The 20,338-nt window shown below is 41.4% G+C and overlaps 1 protein-coding gene across 4 annotated transcripts in view; it reads left to right on the forward strand.

The window, feature by feature from the left end:
- The window catches only part of tln2a (talin 2a), a 105,002-nt gene that overhangs the window by 53,194 nt on the left and 31,470 nt on the right, over positions 1-20,338 (forward strand). For 3 of the 4 annotated variants that reach the window (XM_034581440.1, XM_034581439.1, XM_034581442.1), the window contains 19 exons: positions 222-393; positions 814-911; positions 1,974-2,103; positions 2,362-2,514; positions 3,369-3,511; positions 4,247-4,374; positions 4,649-4,712; positions 4,818-4,922; positions 8,468-8,623; positions 9,391-9,492; positions 10,319-10,395; positions 12,138-12,318; positions 12,459-12,572; positions 12,752-12,860; positions 13,812-14,020; positions 15,565-15,663; positions 16,211-16,378; positions 17,531-17,665; positions 18,797-18,956. In XM_034581440.1, coding sequence (XP_034437331.1) covers positions 258-393; positions 814-911; positions 1,974-2,103; positions 2,362-2,514; positions 3,369-3,511; positions 4,247-4,374; positions 4,649-4,712; positions 4,818-4,922; positions 8,468-8,623; positions 9,391-9,492; positions 10,319-10,395; positions 12,138-12,318; positions 12,459-12,572; positions 12,752-12,860; positions 13,812-14,020; positions 15,565-15,663; positions 16,211-16,378; positions 17,531-17,665; positions 18,797-18,956 — 2,467 coding nt within the window. In that variant the 5' untranslated portion in view covers positions 222-257. Of the gene's footprint in view, positions 1-221; positions 394-813; positions 912-1,973; positions 2,104-2,361; positions 2,515-3,368; positions 3,512-4,246; positions 4,375-4,648; positions 4,713-4,817; positions 4,923-8,467; positions 8,624-9,390; positions 9,493-10,318; positions 10,396-12,137; positions 12,319-12,458; positions 12,573-12,751; positions 12,861-13,811; positions 14,021-15,564; positions 15,664-16,210; positions 16,379-17,530; positions 17,666-18,796; positions 18,957-20,338 lie in introns of those variants that run through there. The other variant, XM_034581443.1, reaches the window with a different exon arrangement.

Here is a 20,338-nt window from a genome sequence, read left to right on the forward strand (position 1 = left end):
TCAAGAGTTGGTGTGCGAGTGTAAATCAAAAGTGTTTTTTGGGATGTGCTTCTTTTGTGATGCTACTGTGAATAATTGTAACATTTAGTTTACTGTTTATTGTCAGTGTCGTCATCTGGCTTATTTAGCAAAGTCGGGTTTCATCCCTGTGGTTACGTTTTGGACCATACTGCACTTGTGCCATTAAATAAACTCAACCTCCTCTGTCTATTTCTGTGCAGGTGTAGCCGCAGCCTCCGCCCACAACACCTGCCAGGATGGTGGTGTTGTCGCTGAAAATCTGCATTCGCCACTGCAATGTTGTGAAAACGATGCAGTTTGAGCCCTGCACAGCCGTCTACGATGCCTGCAGGATCATCAGAGAGAGAGTCCAAGAGGCTCAGACCGGACAGGGTAAGACGGATATAAAAATGGACAAGAAAGACAGGACGGGGTGTAAACTGTAGAAGAAACAGGGAGGCATGATGCTGGAGTTAGAGCCATAGGATTATGGAGATGGAGACGTAACTTCTCCTGGCTGAGACCTGAGCAACAGACCAAAATATGTTGTTTGTCATAGTTCGGTCACGTAGTTAACATTTGGTCATAACAAATCCAGTCGCATGCTGCTTGTTGATACATCCTTTGACAGTTCTGGGATCAACTCTGCTATGGATATTGGCATCTACTCTATTACGGAGTTTTCGAGCAGCTAAAAACTGAGAAGTTTGGAAGAGCTTCTGGAGCGGATATTTTGTCATCTGATCCTCACACATTGAATAACTTTCACCAGCACAGTATCTTAAATGCTGATTTGTCTCCTCTCTGCTCCAGCTTCCGACTACGGCCTGTTTCTGTCTGATGAAGACCCCAGGAAAGGAATCTGGCTGGAGTCTGGAAGGACACTGGACTACTACATGCTCCGCAACGGGGTAAATACATCAACCTGTGTAACCCACATGCTCAAACAGCCTATGAATGACGGTTGCCATGGAGCCATTGTTTACCCAGAGCTGTGGCAGAGGTTAACATGAGCGCCTTGAAGAATAATACAAAAACACACACGCACACACAGTTACCTTGGGAGCTGTGTGAGATCGAAACCCTGGAGAAACATGTGTGAATAACACTGACCTGGACATACAGCACAACAGCACACACTGGAAATCATTGTACTCTCTTGAACACACAGGCACGTAGGCACACTCCCACACACACGCATTATTTACATTTTCTTTAATGTTGAGTTATTTTCCTAATTGTAATGCCTGTGTCCAGACTTTCTAATTACAAACTGCTGATTGAGGTCTAACACTATATAATGATCTGTTCTTATTATTCACAAAGTGTCTATTATGGTGAGGGAAAATTAAATCAAAACAATTTATATCAATTAAATACCACTTTATAAATCCACCAAAGTCAATTAAAACGGAGCGGTTCTGGAAACGGCCGGGAACAAAGATGATGGACAATATCAGGAGGACGAAGCCAGCGAAGCCGAGCGAGGAAATAAAAGTGCATGATAGTTAAAGTAAAGTCCTCCGGTCAGTGGTGGATTCTCGGCCGGCTTGTTTTTTTTAAATCTGATTCCTGCTGCTGAGGGCCGACCCGCTCTGGCTCCCATGTATCTGTATCTCTCCGTCTCACCACAGCTCCGGCTTCGGTTTTGCAGCTCTCAATGGTTTCTCCTCTTTAAAACTCCACCAAAGGCAAACCAGGTAGAAGCCATGACTGTGACCGATCACTCTGAACCAAATCTCTCCAAATCTCTCCCTCATTGTTGTGATTGGACGGCAGCGACGGGCTGTGATAGGCAGCCGTTAAATTGGGTTTTCTGGCCTATATTCTCCCTATTGAGGCACGTAACCTGGATACATTCGACCATTTTCTCAATGGCTGCTCTCAGCTTCTCTCACACTTTTTTGGGACATTTTGTTCCTGCATTCCTTTCTTATTTTTTTTTCTCCCTCACTTCTGTTGTCTTTGTGCAGGATATCCTCGAATATAAGAAGAAGCAGAGGCCCCAGAAAATCAAAATGTTGGACGGGGCCGTTAAAACCATCATGGTGGACGATTCCAAAACAGTGGGAGAGCTGCTTGTGACTATATGCAGCAGAATAGGTACATAGTTTTTCTCCATCTGTGTTTTTTTCACTCTCCAGATTTGTTTTATACAGTTGATTGTATTATTCTAGTATTTCTACTTATTAAAAATCTATAAATAAATAATCAGAGAATGCAAATATATCAAGTTGACAATCCCTTTTTTGTACAGTTTTTTGCAGACTTGCAGATGTGAATGTAAAATGCAGAAACGCCACTAAAATATGATTAAACATGTGCTATCATGATACTGACAGAGGTATTTTTGGATTCCAGGCATCACCAACTACGAGGAATACTCTGTGATCCAGGAGACGGTGGAGGAGAAGAAGGAGGACGGGATGGGCACGCTGAAGAAAGACAGGACACTGCTGCGAGACGAAAGGAAGATGGAGAAGCTGAAAGCCAAACTACACACAGACGACGACTGTACGTGCAGTAGAATTATATTTGACTTGATAGTGTACAAGCAAAGATCTAAACTTGCCACAGCAGGTTTTTGAAATGTTTGTGTCATCATCATTTTACCAGCTACCTGTAATATCTACATTGAGATGTTATGACCTAGGCTGGATTCTTCCTTCTCCAGTTTATCTCACATCCACTGCCACTCTGCATAATCCCATCTTGAATTTAGACCGACTTTAGAATTCTAGAGCAAGACGCATTGTTTCCTTTGCTCGACCAGTTTGACATTTCAATTTATTAGGCAGAAATTACACATAACACTGCATGCTTCAGTGATAATAGAGTACATCTAAAGGCTGCCTCCACTGGGCCTGATAATTGTGATGGAGAGGTTTTGTATCTTAGTGACTTTTGTTTGGACAAACTCAACCAGGTAAAAAGGAGATTTGATCATAGTTGACAAAAAGTCAATGTCTCTTCAGCAGACTTCTCCTGGAAGATTTTAGAGTTTCCCTAAAGAGCAAAACAGGCTTTGGCTTATTCTGTCCAAGAAAGATGTCCAAGGTCCTACATGTCCAAAAAATAACACATACATTTAACATATTCTTATACTTAAGCATTTGTTAAGCCTGTTAAGATCCATATTACCTCATTTTTGTATTGGTTCTCTGCTGTAATTGCTCATATTGGACTATAATACTTACAATAATATGTAGATGTATGATTTTTAAAAGAAATAACTGTTCTACTACTTTTGCTCAACTACTGCTCTGTTTTTGTAAAGCAGCCTTGGCTTCCTTGAAAGGTGCTATGTATACAAGTTAATATAATAATTATTATGATCTGATCCCTGTGATTGTGTGTTGTGTTTACAGTGAACTGGCTGGACCACAGCAGAACATTCAGAGAGCAGGGCGTGGACGAGAACGAGACGCTCTTGCTCAGACGCAAGTTCTTCTACTCGGACCAGAATGTGGACTCCAGGGACCCGGTCCAACTCAACCTGCTTTACGTACAGGTCTGACCCTGTTTTCATGTCTCATGCTACGTCTGTTCGTCTCGAGGCTTCCGATCAATCACTTGAACCAATGACTGTTGAAGCAGGAACATGTCCGTCTAAAGAACAAAAGCACTTGGGTGAAGTTGTTGTGCCTCAAGCCAAATGGACGTTAGCTTCTTACTCCTTCTTCTTTGGTCCTCAAAGTGACATTCAAATACTTATATATCATATTTCAATGACCTTAAAATGGCTTAAATGCTCTTCCTTCCTCATTTTGTGCCTTAGATCTATGAATATACTAATATGTCAAACTCAGAGTGTCTGAATGGTTTTATTTTCAGACTGACATTTGTTTAGTGCAGTGTTAAGCTGGAAATACTCAGCCATGTCTCTCACTGCTTATTTTAATTAAAATATGTCTTATCATATAAAAGGCACAAGAGGGAGAATGAGATGACAGCACACCCTCACTCCAACCATACAAATATACAGAGAAGAGAATGGAACCATAAACCAGGATATACACTGTACCAACTGTTTCTTCCTCGTCACAGAATAGTGACAAGTAGCAACCAAAATGTGCACTGACTGATGACTTTTGGATAAATAAAGAAAGCTGTGACAAACAATGTGCGGTAAATAATAATCCTTATTGGGAATTTAATTACTGATACTGACCTGAAATCCTAATATGTATATATCCTTAATGCCTCTACTATTACCTAATGAAGGGAAGTTTGTCTTGTTCTTCAGGCTCGGGACGACATCCTGAACGGTTCTCACCCTGTATCATTCGAGAAGGCCTGTGAGTTTGGAGGGATTCAGGCTCAGATCCAGTTTGGACCTCACATAGAGCACAAACACAAACCTGGTTTCTTAGAGTAAGTGTCTGCACGGTGATATTCTCCACTGGTAAAATACAGATTACATGTATAAATTATTTGATTGGAATAAAAATGACTTAAAGTTCTTCTTCTTGTCACTATCAGCAGACACATTTGTGTTCATTTTATAAATCCAGGATTGGAAGTTAATAAAATCCATGGGAGTCATTAGTCCTTTTTGTTTTGAGTTTTAAAGCTGTAGCAGTAAAATTCAAAAACTCTTTGATATGAATTTCATCTTCTCCTGTGTTTCTGTTTTTCTCTCCTATAGTCTGAAGGAGTTTCTACCCAAAGAATACATCAAACAGAGAGGATCTGAGAAGACGATATTCCAGGTGTGGTCACAATCCTCTCTTGTTGATTTGTTTTTAACGTCAGCTTATCCCATGACTGTGCACCGGTTGTTCAGATGTGTAATGTTTGTGTAACTTAACTCGCAGGACCACAAAGACTGTGGAGAAATGACAGAGATCGAAGCCAAAGTGAAATATGTGAAACTGGCTCGATCTCTGCGGACGTACGGCGTCTCCTTCTTCCTGGTCAAGGTAAGTTGAAAAATTGCTTTTATGTCTGTGCTTTTACCCCAAAAAGATTTGTTCAATAAAGTTCCACTGCAGCATTATTTTCAAAGAAAAGATCATTCAGCCTCAAAAAGTGAAAAATCTAGCCTGAAGTTTAATTTCTTTCTTTTTAATTTAAAAATGAGAACGCAGGTTTTGGAATTAGTCGAACTGTAGTCGGAGCCTTTTTATCTCTGGAGTGTGAAATCTGTTCTCGTTGGATAAAGAGATTGAAGGCTCGACCCTGCAGGGGAGCAAAGTGTTTGTATCCACCTGAACATTCAAAGCGTCTCATGTCAGGCACACTTTCTATAAGATACATGATAAAATGCCCTTGGTACAAAAAGTTTTATAATGTAGTACCAGGCTGCAAAAGCCATCACAAAACATTAAGTGGATCAACTCTGGGACCTTGGGACTCAGAGTCCCAGAGGTGGATCAGAAAAGATGAAAACAAGTATAATATGTAATGGATAATAAAGCTGCTCTTTTAAGCCTCATTCATTCATTCTGTTAATCTAAAACATATAAAATATTCAATTACCATATTTAAAAAAAAACTTGCAAAGTACGCTGCATGTTTAGCTCCTCGCTCTACAAACATTGGTCTGATGAAATATTGCAGAATGAAAAAATCATGCTTTTTCCTGCCTTTATCATCGTGGGTGACCTTCACCTCCAAGTACTCACTGTTTAAGGTGTCCTTTCAAATGTAATTTACCTTCCTTTTCCTATATACCCTTCTTTTATTGTAAAGTGGGTTACAAATTAATGATACTCTCTTTGATTCCACAAAATACAAGTGTTAAAAAAGAAACGCAAATCTATCATTTTAAATCTAAAATCAAGTCATTAATTTCCCCAAACAAATATCCCTTTACTAGTTCAGTGTCCGTTCTAAACCTGCCTGTTTGGAATGGGTTGTTTTCTTGGCCTTTGTTGATGCTGGTTGCAGTTTTCTTTCTGAACCTTCAACAATGACCTGCTGCCAGTAAAGAGCGACGGCTGGACTCAGTCTGCTGAACCCTGAACTGGAGAATCCGTTGTAGTTGCTGTTGTCGTGAATGCGCTGTTGTCCTGATCGACAACGCCACTTATGCTGATGATTCCCAGCCGCCGCTACTACAGAGCGCTGGGTGCCTGTTTATTAAAATGTTATTAATATTGAACGCACCAAATTCAACACTGCACTTCCCTGGGCCTTTGACAATACACATGCCAAGTGAGAAGCCGATAAGATGAACGGTTCTTGAGATCTGTGTTTCACATACAGACAGAGATTTCTGGAATTATTAGATAAATAAATGTAGAACCATAGAAACAGACACAAGTTTAGAAAGGAAGTGGAGCTGTTATGGATCAGTAAAGTCCATACATTTCCCCCCATGCGTCTCTCCCTCTCTCACCAACACACAGCGGTGGCACCTCATCCACAAGGAATTCGTTTTTGCTCCTGGATGGAAACCAAATGTCGTCCGTGCAGTCGAGCGTGGTGCTCGGATTATTTCAGAACTACTGGAGAGTGAGGGAACCTGGTAGACGTCTCACCGACCAACTCACTTAAACTCTCCCAAATAAGTCTGACTGCCGGCAGACGCCTGCTGATCGGGGAGATTTGCTGATTTCCACTCGTACCTGTGGAGCTGCTGCTATGACAAGAGTGACAGACAAACTCTCTTCTCTTTCGTTCTCCCCTCACATCATCTGTCGCCAGGAGGAAATCCTGCGTGAAGTCACAGGAAGCTTCCCCGTCTGCGTTTAGAAATTGCTTTCCAGTTGTCACCTCTCATTGCTCAGCTCATGCAGAAAATGAGATCACTCCTGGTACTAGCTTGAAAAAATATAAATTTCACACGTGTTGCTGTTATTGACTCTCTCGCCTGACACTTTCCAGGTTTTCATCAGCGGGCGATGAGAGCAAACGTGACGTATATAAAATCTAAACTTTATTAAATCGGAGCTCAGCCTGTCAAGTCTCTTGCACATTCCCCAGTTCTGTTGGTCCACACTGTTCTCCGCCTTTAATTCCTTTTAAAGCCTCAAACACACAAATCGTTCCACTTCTTGCCCTTTGGATCCGTGTTCCCCCTGATCAGTTTGACGTCTTATCTGCTCACCTCTGTCCTTCCCGTCATCCTCAGGCGTGAGCCAGTGGAGCGGAAACATCTTAAAAATAACCCTGAAAAAAAAAAAATAGGAATTCAACCTATAGTCCTAACCCGTACAACCCCTGGAGGCCCCGGAGAGTTTACTGGCCCTCCAGGACTTTTTACACGACTCACCTCTTTGCCCTCACGTCACAGCCCATCACATTCTGTCCATCTGCTCCCCAACTGTAGAAACGTTTGCTGCGGCCGTGCAGGGAAAAAAGGGGGGTGAAGAAAACGGCCTGTGTGTCAGAGAGCAGCTGGAGGATGGAGGGGTTTAGTGAGTGCAGGGGGAGGATGAGAGATGTTGACAGGCAGATAAAGATGTGATTAAGACGTCACATTTTAATTACTCACTGAGATTTTTTTTTTTGTACTGGTTCAAACAATGAATATCCGTCCTGGCAGATCAGCGTTGAATTTGTATTTCTTGAACTTTAGGTGATCTTTAAGTGATTCCAGTAAAACCCTCAGCAGGCTGACAAATGAATTTGAACAGAGTTGTTGCCTCAAGGCAGTGAAAGTGACATTTAACGTGGTTTGCTTGGGTCGTTTTTGCTCGATCATCTGTTTAAATTCAATCATTCTACCTTTTTTTATACAATATGGTCTAAGGAGGATAATTGTTTTTGCAGTGTCATGTTCTGTGTATATTAGAAAAGGAAAGGAAAGTAGGAACATTATATGTCGCCCATGGTCATCAAATCAAGACAAGATGAGACAAATATAAAGGTCTTTGTGATTAGCAGCCAATAACTGAGACTAATGAAAAGCTTAATACCTGTATTTGTCATTGAATAATAAACCACTGAATTTTTTGGGTTAGAAGGATAATTTCCTTTAGAGAATATTTTATAATTGAAATATTATAATATTCTATATTATTTATTATAATGTTTTAATTATTTGTTGTGCGGAGAGAGAATGGGGGAAGACAAAGGGCCGGGTCAGAACCGAACCGGCAGCTGCTGCAGGACGACTCAAGCCTCTGCTTTTACTTACATTTTAACCAATATCTATATTTGCCTTTGATATTTATTCATAAAACTAAAAATGAACTTGTATTTTAGATGTTTTTCATTTAACTTGAATAAAATGAAATAAATAATATCTGCTGCAAATAAAACAAAAAATCTCAAATTCCAAAATGTGTGACTGGGGGAAAGCTTTTTACTTTTGTGGTTCTTCTTCAGGCCAGTGCACAGAAAAAACTAAAAGTTGGCTGTGCAGTCTCCGCTGGTCAAAGCAGAAGGTTATGTGAAGGGTTATTGTGAGTCAAGTAGTAGTAATGGTCGTGGTTGAGTAGTCTGCAAGGTAGTAGTACATCAAGCAAAATGAATATAAGTCAATGTAAGTCAAACATTGTGTCTGTGTGTTTTGCAGGAAAAGATGAAGAGTAAGAACAAGCTGGTGCCGCGGCTCCTGGGCATCACCAAAGAGTCGGTGATGAGAGTGGAAGAGAAAACCAAAGACGTGGTTCAGGAGTGGCCACTCACCACGGTGAAGAGGTGGGCGGCGTCGCCCAAGAGCTTCACCCTGGTACGACACACACACACACAAGCTCGACAATCACAGAACACACACTGGAAACACTGGTTCTGAATATGTGTCTCCACTCAGCCCACACAGGGATAATATCAATTAATATGTTGTAAATTAGTTTGACTTGCTCGTACCAACAGTTCCTTCAGTGTTTAAACAATCAGAAAGCACTGTGGTCTTTCCCTTGTGCTCTTCACTTCCTCAAGTAAAGAGTCTTTTGTCTTCCCCGTCAATAAACCACCTTTGTTTCAGCTGCCAGCCGATAAAAAAAATGGATTTAATCTTGCTGATCTGGTCGACTCACCATCTCTATTAAATTAACATGGCCTCTGCGTCTCACTGTTAATTTAGCAGAGTGTGTTCCAGAATGTGAAGTTTGATTTCGCACTGTGGAGCAGTTCTTGATTTACCCGGGGAAGGTGACAGAGGATGATAGAGGAGGATAGAGGGATCGCCATAACTTATTCTTTTATACAGGATGTACTGTACATGTATATAACTGGAAAACATCTCAGAGTTATGAGAGAACACGATCCATTTCTGAGATGTTTCTTGTTAATCTGAGCGACTGTGTGTTGCAGCAGTTTGTCACCCAACATAATATGCAGTACTCATCTGAAACTAGGACCCAGGGATCCACATTAATCCTCATAGTAAATAATCCTCAGCCAGTGCAGAGGATACTTTTCTTACAGTCCTGTATGCATATTAAGGATGGGTCTCTCTCTCTCTCTGTCTGTGTGTGTGTGTGTCTGTGTGTGTAGGACTTCGGGGAGTACCAGGAGAGCTACTATTCGGTGCAGACCACTGAAGGGGAGCAGATCTCGCAACTCATCGCCGGCTACATCGATATCATCCTGAAAAAGGTGAGACATTTATCTCCGGGGACACCGATGAATTGTAATGAACCGCTCTCCTCCTGTGGCAGATAGAGTCTCAGATCTGTCCGTGTGTGATGTGCTCCGGCTAAAAGGAGGTGCTGATGTGTCCTGTAAGAAATAATCATGCGATGCAGAGCAATCAGCTGACCTTTCAATATGAAAGCAATTATAATTAAGTATCAGAAGCATTAGCACTTGTTAAATAATGAGTTGAAGTGACCTAGGATCATGAGTTGAATCAGTGGAAGCCTATTAGTGTTCACTGCTTCACTGGATGCATTATATATCCTGTGCTATTTCCTTAGTTAAAAAAATGATTAAAACCTCAAGTCTTTATTATCTACTTTGTATTCAGTAAAACATGTTCACTACCCACAATCCTCAGGTGTAATAGTGACGTCTCTGATTGGTGGACCACACTGTTACCATGGAAATCTTTACCACAATTGCGGAAATTCATGTCTGCCAGGAATGGATGGTCCAGTGTTACATTGCGGTGACCAAAGACCCTGAGTTCCCTCTCTAACATGTTTTGTTAAGATGACAAATAAGTCCACAGGCGTTAAAATCAGTCAGGTCATGTATTCGATCGTGGAATAGTGAGGACCAGCACAATGGTTTATGGGATGTGTAGTTCCTTCACTTTTAAAATACTTATGTACACAGTCTTGTACCTTTACCTTTTTTTTTAATCAGATTTCAATATTCTCCATACTTTGAGTCTAATGTTTTATGCTCCTGATTCATCTCGTATAGCTGGTTGTTCTGGCTCCTTCTGAATCAAACACTGTTTTTTCTCTTTTTCCTGCAGAAGCAAAGCAAGGACCGTTTTGGATTGGAAGGCGACGAGGAGTCGACCATGTTGGAGGAATCTGTATCACCGAAAAAGTAAGTATTGGTATTATTTTGTTGTCGTCCTTCTGTTGGCCAGTGGTGGAGTAAATCCTCAAACATACTCAATCAAAAGTACAAATAAAAAGACAAGAATGTACTCAAGTAAAAATAAAAGTACCAAATTATTTTGTACTTGAGTGAAAGTAAGTAAGTACTTGCTTTTAAATATACTTAAAATATTATGAGTAAAAGTATTTTCTGATTGTAGCCTATTGCCTAATATAACTAGATCATTATGGCTGAGCCTCTTTTGAATCTTTTGAGGGAGGCGGGGTTTATTGTCACCTGTCAGCTCTGATTGGATTGATGTGAAAAACTATGTGAACATGTAAGGCGATGCATTGTAAAAATAGAGTGCAGTAGAAAGTAGAGATATTTGCTGATATATGTAGTGGAGTAAAAGTGAAATGTACCTAAAAATAAATCTACTGAAGTAAAGTACAGATATATAAAAAAGGTACTTAAGTACAGTAATGAAGTAAATGTACTTTGTCACATCCCACCACTGCTATTGGCGACTTTGAAAACATAAAAATAGGAAAAACATACAAGCCTCTGCAGAGCTTTCCTTATGTAACTATGGAAATAAAGCCCCTAGACGTCCAACATGTGGCTCTATAGATTAATCCCATATGTGGTGCTTCACTCTGCTATAATCCAGATAAAACTGCAGTGATGTTGATGCTTCTTCCATGAGCAGCAGCAGCAGCAGCAGCAGCAGCATATAAACTTATTGCAAACACAATATCACACTGGCTCCTGTTTCAATTTCCTTCTCACTGCTGCCCCTGGACGACAGCTCTCACATCCATCTTCCAGGACCTCATTTCATCACACGAGCACTTCCTTAGCCGGACTTTATCCTGAGAGATAATCGCTATGTGAGGGAAATTTCACCGCACTGGACTCACGAAAGCCTCTATCAGAACATTTCCTGTGCATTAGCTCATTTATCCACCGTGGACTCTGTGCAACCGAAGCTCCTTTTTTCCATTCTAGCCTCGATTGATATTTCTATCCTGTGTTGAACTGAGAGAATATTTGCTGAAATTGTTATTGTGTATATATTTTAGCTTTTTGCTCTTATCTGGGTGTTGTGCACAGGGCTGAAGGCAAACGTCTTTAAGCCTGCAAACACATAGCGAGCCAAAGTGTGGAAGGCCTTATCTGAGGGAAAAACACAGCAAAGCTTTGTCTTGCAGGAGTACTGTGTGTGTGTGTGTGTGTGTGTGTGTGTGTGTCACTTTCACAAATTCATACAACCACAATGCCTAGTGTTAAATATCTCCTGTAAACACACACACGGGTACAGACGACAACTACAAACATTCTCTTTTTTCTCACTGATGTTTTCCCTCTGTATGTTCTTGGCCTTACTATAGATGTGCACAATACAGCTGTTTGTTGCACAAATGCAAAAAAGGCCATTTGACTGATGTGTGTATTGTTCATGCCTGTATGTTGAAGTAGGCGTTTTGTCTATTGAAATGTTTTTGTCAGAACTTGTCACAACTACTGTTTACACCATACCAGTGGCGGATCATTTAAGATCATTTATTATATATATATATATAAATAAAAGACTGAAAGGGCAGGGGCACACAATCGAATTTCAGCTGGGGCCAGTGCCTCCCTGTTCCCACCCCTGCATCTGCCCCTGCACCCTACTGGTTTGACTTTCCCTAAACGTCCATATAGATACAGTGTTAACCGCATGTCTGTCTGCGTACCTGCAGGTCCACCATCCTTCAGCAGCAGTTCAACCGCGTGGGCCGGGTGGAGCACGGCTCTGTGGCGCTCCCAGGGGTGATCCGCTCCGGCTCCATCGGCACAGAGTCGCTCAGCATGGGCACCATGCCTTCTGCTCAGCAGCAGATCACCATGGGTCAGATGCACCGTGGGCACATGCCACCACTGGTAAGGCAGGACAGCAGAAAAGCTCTTGTCTGTTTTATTCATCTGCTTTAGTGAGGGTCATCCTCATCATCTTCTGTTTGTTAAGTTTCTTAAAAGATCACTGAAGTCTACATTCAGTTTATTTTCCTGTCTGTGTGTAGAGCTCAGCACAGCAGGCTCTGATGGGAACCATCAACACCAGTATGCAAGCAGTGCAGAAAGCCCAGATCGACCTGGGAGAGGTCGACAACCTGCCACCACTGGGACAGGACATGGTACTACACACTGCACATGTTCACCCAATATAAACCATCACACGTGTACTGCATGTACCTGTTGTGTTAAAATATCATTGTAAACTCATGCGACTATTCCTGATAACAGCCATCAAAATTTAGTGATAGCCATGATTTAAATGCATTCATGTGGTCATTTGGGTTGTGTAACTTCTTAGGCATCAAAGATGTGGATCCAGAACAAGATGGATGAATCAAAACACGAGATCCACTCGCAGGTGGACGCCATCACTGCAGGAACGGCGTCTGTGGTCAACCTCACGGCTGGTCAGTGGTTTTGGCATGAATCAGCAAGGATTTGATTTATTTCAAAATATAACAATTTATCTCATTATACATTGTTGCCTGTGGGTAAATATTAAAAATACATAAAAAAAAGTATTTTAGTAATCCTTAATGAAGTGTTAAGTGTTTGTGCCCACAGTTTTATGAGTTAATTTTAGGGGGAGAATTTTTGTGCAGAGGTAAAATGATATGGCCAATTAGTGACTTTAAAGCTGAACCCGTTCCACCAGTCTGCTTCTTATCAACTTCACTGTAGAACCTGGAATGCATGTTGTCCAATAGTTTCCTCATATCCTGCAGCAGTTCAGCAAATATGAGCTGGTGTAGTTGTTTGTTCACTGGTTGCCAACAGGGTTCCACAGGGTCTGCAAAAAGTAAAAGAATTCAATAGTCTGAGGCCTTAAAATGTCTTGTATATGTTGAAATACTGTATGTTCTGACAGCGTGCATTGTTTGTGGTGTGTCTGTGTGCTGTAGTTCTTTCTCAACTAGGGTTAGGGTTTGGGTCTCTGCGTGTAGTTTACAGAATGCAGAGACTTTATCTGTAATTATGGGGAAGTCTAAGGAATTCTGGGACACTGATATTCTTTCATCTCTTCGCACTTGACATGGACAATCAATAATAATAATAATAATATATTTATTTTCAACAGCCATCAGTGCTTGAGACTGATAACACTTTGACCCTGATTTAATTTCCTGTTGTACTCTCCAATGCTTTAATGAACTTGTGTGTTTAAGCAGTTTCGAAGTTTCGAATCTTGGTTAAATGACTAGTGTAGGGTTTAGGGTTACATTAGTGTTTTCATTAGTCAGCAAATGAAATGAAGAGACATTGGAGAGCAGTTTGTTTGGGTTTGAATTAGCTTTGTTTCAGTCACTTCTCTAAGACTCTTCCCCTGATGGCCTCTCTTATTCTCCCCGTATACTCAGGCGATCCCACTGACACAGACTACACGGCGGTGGGCTGCGCCATCACCACCATCTCCTCCAACCTGACTGAAATGTCAAAGGGTGTGAAGCTGCTGGCTGCGCTGATGGAGGATGACGTGGGCGGAGGAAACAACCTGATGAAGGCCGCCAGGACGCTGGCGGGGGCCGTGTCTGACTTGCTGAAGGCTGTGGAGCCGGCCTCTGGAGAGGTGAGTGAAGGAACCTGAAACCCTGAGATAGTGAGAAAAAGCCTCATGTCAAAAAATGTCAAATTCAACTCTTTGTTGAACTGTTTGTCTTTCTTTGCACAGATCATGTCAGTATTTTATCTATTTGTTTCACAGTATCTTTGTGCTCTTGAAAATGACAGATTGACTTTCCTTTTTTTTTTGTGGTCCTTTCATTTAATTTAATTTCCTTCATCGTCTTTTCTTTTTTTGTCTTTCCTTTCCATTCCTTTAATTTCCTTTCCTTTGCTTTCCCTTTCCTTCTCCTTTCCCGTCCTTTCCGTCTCTACTGCATGTAATCTGTCATATTTAAGTTCAACATGTCAGATACAGTATGAAGGATATAAAGTGAGATTTTGGTATAAAAACTTGAAATGTGGAAACAGAGACAGTAATTGTAACTCTAGTCTGACCCTGGATTTCAGGTGCAGCAAAGCAAAACTTTTCACCATTTGTGTAACGTGAAATGCCAGATTGTGGTTGTACTTGGTCGTCCACACGGTGTTCTGTTCAATCCAAACTGACAGCCTAAATAGTTAATTAAAATTTCCACATAGCAGCTCTACCCTGAGACAAGGCCTCGTCTCTTAATAACAATGCATCTCTCCTGTTCCTCCAAATTACACCTAATTATATCAACGTGCTCTGCTGCCGGCCGGCCTCTGCTAACTGGATTGTTCTGCTCCCGCTGAATTAAGACCTCAGGCTGAGGCTGAGGCTGATTGACAGACTCCATCTGTCTTTATTGAGACGCAGCTACTGTCGCTTTGATGTACTGCAAAGGACACTTTGTGAATCATTCATTCATGCGACGATGTAGTGTGCAGATGTGAAGTTTACAGTGCTGTGGTGGTAACCTGCATAATGCACAGGTTTATCTCTCTTTTGGACAATTTATGCACAGTGAATTATACTTATACTATATATTGCCTTGTGAACGCGATATCTCAGAAACACCTTCAGGGAATCTGTTCAAATTTGGTACAAACATTTACTTCTTCTCACAGAGGAACTCATTAAAATCTGGTAGTTTAAGGTCAAATATCAAGGTCACTGTGACCTCATTAAACCCTTTTTCTGCCTTGTGAACGCAATATCGATTTTGACCAGATTCAAAGATACATTATTTATATATTAGTGGTCAAAGTCAAAGGTCATAGTGACCTCATGAATTTAGAAAAAAAAATGTATGGCGGCTGAAACTGCACTAGTTGGCGGAGGCAAATAACCGCAGGCTGGTAATTCTGGATTTTAAGTGTCCTGTATCTTGGTGTTGCCATTTGATTAACTGTTTTATTTTGAAATGACAAATAAGTCAAGCAATGTACACTATGATTTCTATTATATCACTATTTGAACTACATACTGACTGATTCAGGCTGTTTTAGTACGGCCATAAGAGCTCACAAACACAGGTCCTTCATCACAGCACAGCAGTGTTGTCTCAGGATACAGGATGAGGCAGTTTCCAAGCAGATGACATTGTGATGGTTTTTCTGTGTGTGTGTTTGTGCGTGCGTGAACAGCCCAGACAGACCGTGCTGACAGCAGCAGGCAGCATCGGCCAGGCCAGTGGAGACCTCCTGCGCCAGATTGGAGAGAGCGAGACAGACGAGAGGTTCCAGGTAACGTCGCCCTCAGCCCGTTTATCATTATCACTGCATTCACAGGAAGCATGGTGCTCAGGAGCTGCCACTCTGTTAATCAAGAGCACATTGTAACCAGGGGAACAGGGAGGGAATATATTCAACTTCTTTCATATCTTAACTAGATGTTTTTGTCGGAATTTCATTTTATTCTAGCTGTTATTCAAGCATGTGTTTTTCTTATTCTTATTGTAGTTGAAAATGTCACCGTAATATAATTTTAATCAAGGTAATAGAGATCAAATCAGCCAAGTAATTCAGTGATGTAATGCAGTGGTGAACAAGTCATATTTCTATTTCTATGGAAATGTACATTCTCTGCTTTCTTTCAATGAGACACTATTACATACACAATCTTATGGCCCAGAAGTGTCTTGAATGATGATTTCACATTTATCTGTACTATTCAAGAGCCAGTACCAGAAATTAGATAATCATCTCAAACTGTTAAAGGACAGATCAGCCAGGATCTAAAGTTGCTGATGATTGATTGTGTTTCCTTCTCCCTTCGCCCCCTGTTGTGCAGGACATCCTGATGAATCTGGCCAAAGCGGTGGCCAACGCTGCAGCCATGTTGGTGCTCAAGGCCAAGAACGTGGCCCAGGTTTCTGAGGACACTGTGCTGCAGAACCGGGTCATTGCGGCCGCCACCCAGTGCGCCCTGTCCACCTCCCAGCTGGTGGCATGTGCCAAGGTACAGCATTGTAGCTGTAGGAAGTTTAATATGATATAAGTGAACCTGCCCCCCCCCCAAAAAAACCCAAGCACAATGATAGATAGATAGATAGATGAATAGAGGGATAGATGGATAAATTGATAGATAGCTAGATAGATAGATAGATAGATAGATCGATCGATCGATAACATTATGTCTAATGTAAAAACATAAATATAGAGTTAAAAACATATTGATAGCCCTATGTATATGCGAATAGTCATATATATATATATATATACACAAACCATAAATACATATACATACCCAAACATGCACATATATATATTTATATATATATATACATGTATACATGCCTATGAAGAAGTCCTAAATAAACAATCAACAGTGACAAATATTAGGAGACATAGGAATGCTTATGATATGCTTATCTTCTCCTACTTCAACAAATAACTAAACCGCTCACAGCGTGTAAGTATTTGTATAATATTCTCTCCATTCCACAAAAGCAATTTCATTCAATATGCAGAAGAGCTGTGATATTTTTCATTTATCACAACAGATCTGTCTCTGATTTGAATATTAAACTCGCAGTGGTGTTAGGAAGCCTCTCCAGGAGCTGTTGGGTTGAGTGCAGGACAATAATTTCCCAGGTGCGGGGTTTATCTTTTCTCTCACAGAGACTGTGCAGTGAAGTTTGGTAAAAACAGATTTGTATCCTCAAATATTTGAATAAGCTACAACATTTCTGCACCAAGGCTCTGCTAAATACCCTGCGTCTACACTGTGTTTGTGCATCTGTAGCTGTACAACCCATGTGCCTCTAATTAGTTTAAACACTCTCCTGGCTCCGAGTCAGATTATTACCATCCACTAAACAAATCTTTCTTCTGTGACGAGAAGCATCCAAATCCCTCTTAAATCTTCTTCCTTCCTCTTGTCTTCGTGTTTCCTCTCTTCTCTGTGAAATGGGATTTAATGAGGAAAATACTTTAGCTGTGTGTTTATACCCAAGTGAATCATGTTTGCCATTTATTGTCTTGCCACATCAGGTGAATGTTGATTGCTTTGGGTTTGATTTGTGTGTTGTTTTTTGTTTTCCTTTATCGCACTGAAGATAAATCTGTCTCTCCCTCTCCTCCTCCTCCTCCTCCTCCTCTCCTGCTGTAGGTGGTGAGTCCCACCATCAGCTCCCCAGTTTGCCAGGAGCAGCTAATTGAAGCAGGAAAGCTGGTGGATCGCTCGGTGGAAAGCTGCGTGCAGGCCTGCCTCTCGGCCACAGAGGATGGCGAGCTCCTTAAACAGGTCAGGTTTGTTTGTTTGATATGGGTATTAATCTAAAACTACTGGGCGGATTTCCATGCAACTTGGTGGAAGGATGTGATTTGGGTGAGAAAGAATCCATTGGAGCAGATCTGGATAATTCGTGGATCACAATTAGGGGACTGATATGTATGAGTGTGTGAAATTTGGTGCAGCTTGATTGAACTTAAGGGAACTGCTGGGCCTTGGCGGATGTATACGCTCTACTGGGCCCCATTCTAGTTTGTTGATTGGTTAGTGTGTTTGTTTGTTTGTTTGTTTGTTTGTTTGTTAGCAGGATTACACAAAAACTACTCAACCAATTTCCATGAAATTTTGTGGAGGGATGGAACTTGAATGAAGGAAGAACCCATTTAATTGTGGTGTGGATCAGGGGGCATTTTGTCTTATTGGACATTTTGAATTTTCTTTCAATTTCTCAGATAATAATTCATGGATCTTGATTGAACAAAATCCGCCTTGTTTAGGTGACTGATATTTATGAGTGTGTGCGATTTGGTGCAGATCCTGGATTCATAAGTTGACTGTTGGGCCATGATGGAAATATGCGCTCTACTGAGTTTTTATTAGCTTCCATGTCTCGTGACCCACTGACTCCAAACCACTGCTGAATTATTGTATTATTTCCCTAGACAGACAACACACACTCTCATTTTCATATTTCAAAAGCTACTCTGCTGATTTCCATTGAATTGTGTGGAGGACTGGAGCACAGCCCATAAGAGCCATTAGATTTTGAAGCAGATCCGGGAATTTTCTTTAACATAGCGAGATAGGGCGTCAGCTGTGGTGGAAGTACATGCACTTTGAGTGCCCTTCTTGTTTCTTTAGTTTCAGACAATAAATTTCACAATTATCTCAAGTTGGCCGCAGTAAACATTGAGTTTCTACTTACTCCATTTTACTGATTCTCTGACTACTTTTCATTGAAACCACAGCAGCTGTTTTGTTTAATTGGGGGCACTGAGTTTGTGAACTAACACCGAGCTTAAGAAGCAATGAAGATAATGAGTCCGTGGTGCCTCTCCCCAGTCGGGTGAATAAGAAGCAGGGAATAATGCAGCTTAAGAAACGCAGCACTAATGTTGATGAGGTGCATCTCATGTGTTAAAGGTGAGTGCTGCAGCCAGCGTGGTGAGCCAGGCTCTGGGAGATCTGCTCCAGCACGTCCGCCAGTACACCTCGAGGGGAGAGCCAATCGGGCGCTATGACCAGGCCACGGACACCATCATGACTGTCACTGAGAGCATCTTCTGCTCCATGGGAGACGCAGGTGAGTCCGAAAAGAGGATTTTGCATGGAGAAGAAAAGATGACGGGGGAGAAGCTCATCCACATTCAGCCACTTAGACTCTCATAACATGAAAGAATTACACTGCACTTACGGTTTGATATTAGTAATTACGTGATGTGCTGTAATTACAGTGTGTACAATACTTTTCAAGGAGCAGGTAATGAATTATAAGTTATAATTACTTTTGATTATGATACATTCGGTTAAGCAGTCGTTTGCAGGAAAGCACAGTCTGCAGCAGGAGCCATGATAGTAGTGTTGGTCCAAAGACAGTCGGTCCACGACTTTTCAGACAGAAAGATCTCAATACTCACTGTTATATTGACAGTTTAATTTTTTGTACACGTTCATGGTCTCCAGAGGATTTATTCTACTACTTATCACACTGACATTTGTTCAAATGTACATTTTTTCCAGTAAGTTGAGGTATGAGTTATTTAATCTATAAAAGCCAGGTGAATTGTTATAATTGACAGCGGAGACTGATTTGTGGTTGGTCTACGGTTGAACCTCGCTGCTGCGTCCCTTTCCCCCGATCGCTCCAAATGCCTAAGATGGCAGCGTTTCTATCCAGAATATTTTTGCTTCATTTCTGGATTGTGGGAGGAAGTGAAGGCATGTCATCCACCTTTTATATAAAGTCTATGGTAAGGCCTTGCAGTGCACGGCTGCTGCCTGAAAATAAAGAATTTAATCTTATAATAACAGAATTATTGATAATGTGGACACAAAAGTAATACCAAGCAATTGTGATCAATAAACACAAAGGTGGTTTATACTCTCAGCTCAGTGATTACTTATTATTTTGTGACCTACCTGGCCTCAGTGTTGGTAGTTGGATACATTAATCTACCAGATCTGACAATGTTTGAATTGTACGGAATTGTACTCCTCCAAAATAACGGCCATCAATCTTTGAAAAGTCAGTACAGCCCATGTTTTGACCAGTCGGGGCCAAAAGCCGAAATACATTCTTGTGAAATAGAGAAAAGGAATCTAATCATACCATTAAAACCTGCCTGCCACAGATCTCACTGTCTGAGTCTCACTGTGTATCTGTTCTCGCCTCATCCCGTCTCCTCCTCTGAGAGACCGGCGTGATGGTGGGTTTGAATGGACTGCTGTCAGCTGTGCGGGAGCAAAACGCAGAAAATCTGACAGCGATGTTAACACGTCTGACAGCAGAGAAAGACGCTCCGATCGACAGAGATGCACAGAGAGCAAACCCCGCGGTCAGCTCGGGCCGACTGATCGGCATGATAGACAAGTAGAATGACAGTTTGCTCTGCTGAGGCCTGAATACACACGCAGCCAAAAGAAGAACACCAACAATGAACTGGTGTCATAATGTGTCAAGCTACG

This window comes from Hippoglossus hippoglossus, chromosome 3 (genome assembly GCF_009819705.1).
Source record: "Hippoglossus hippoglossus isolate fHipHip1 chromosome 3, fHipHip1.pri, whole genome shotgun sequence".
Lineage (NCBI taxonomy): Eukaryota > Metazoa > Chordata > Actinopteri > Pleuronectiformes > Pleuronectidae > Hippoglossus > Hippoglossus hippoglossus.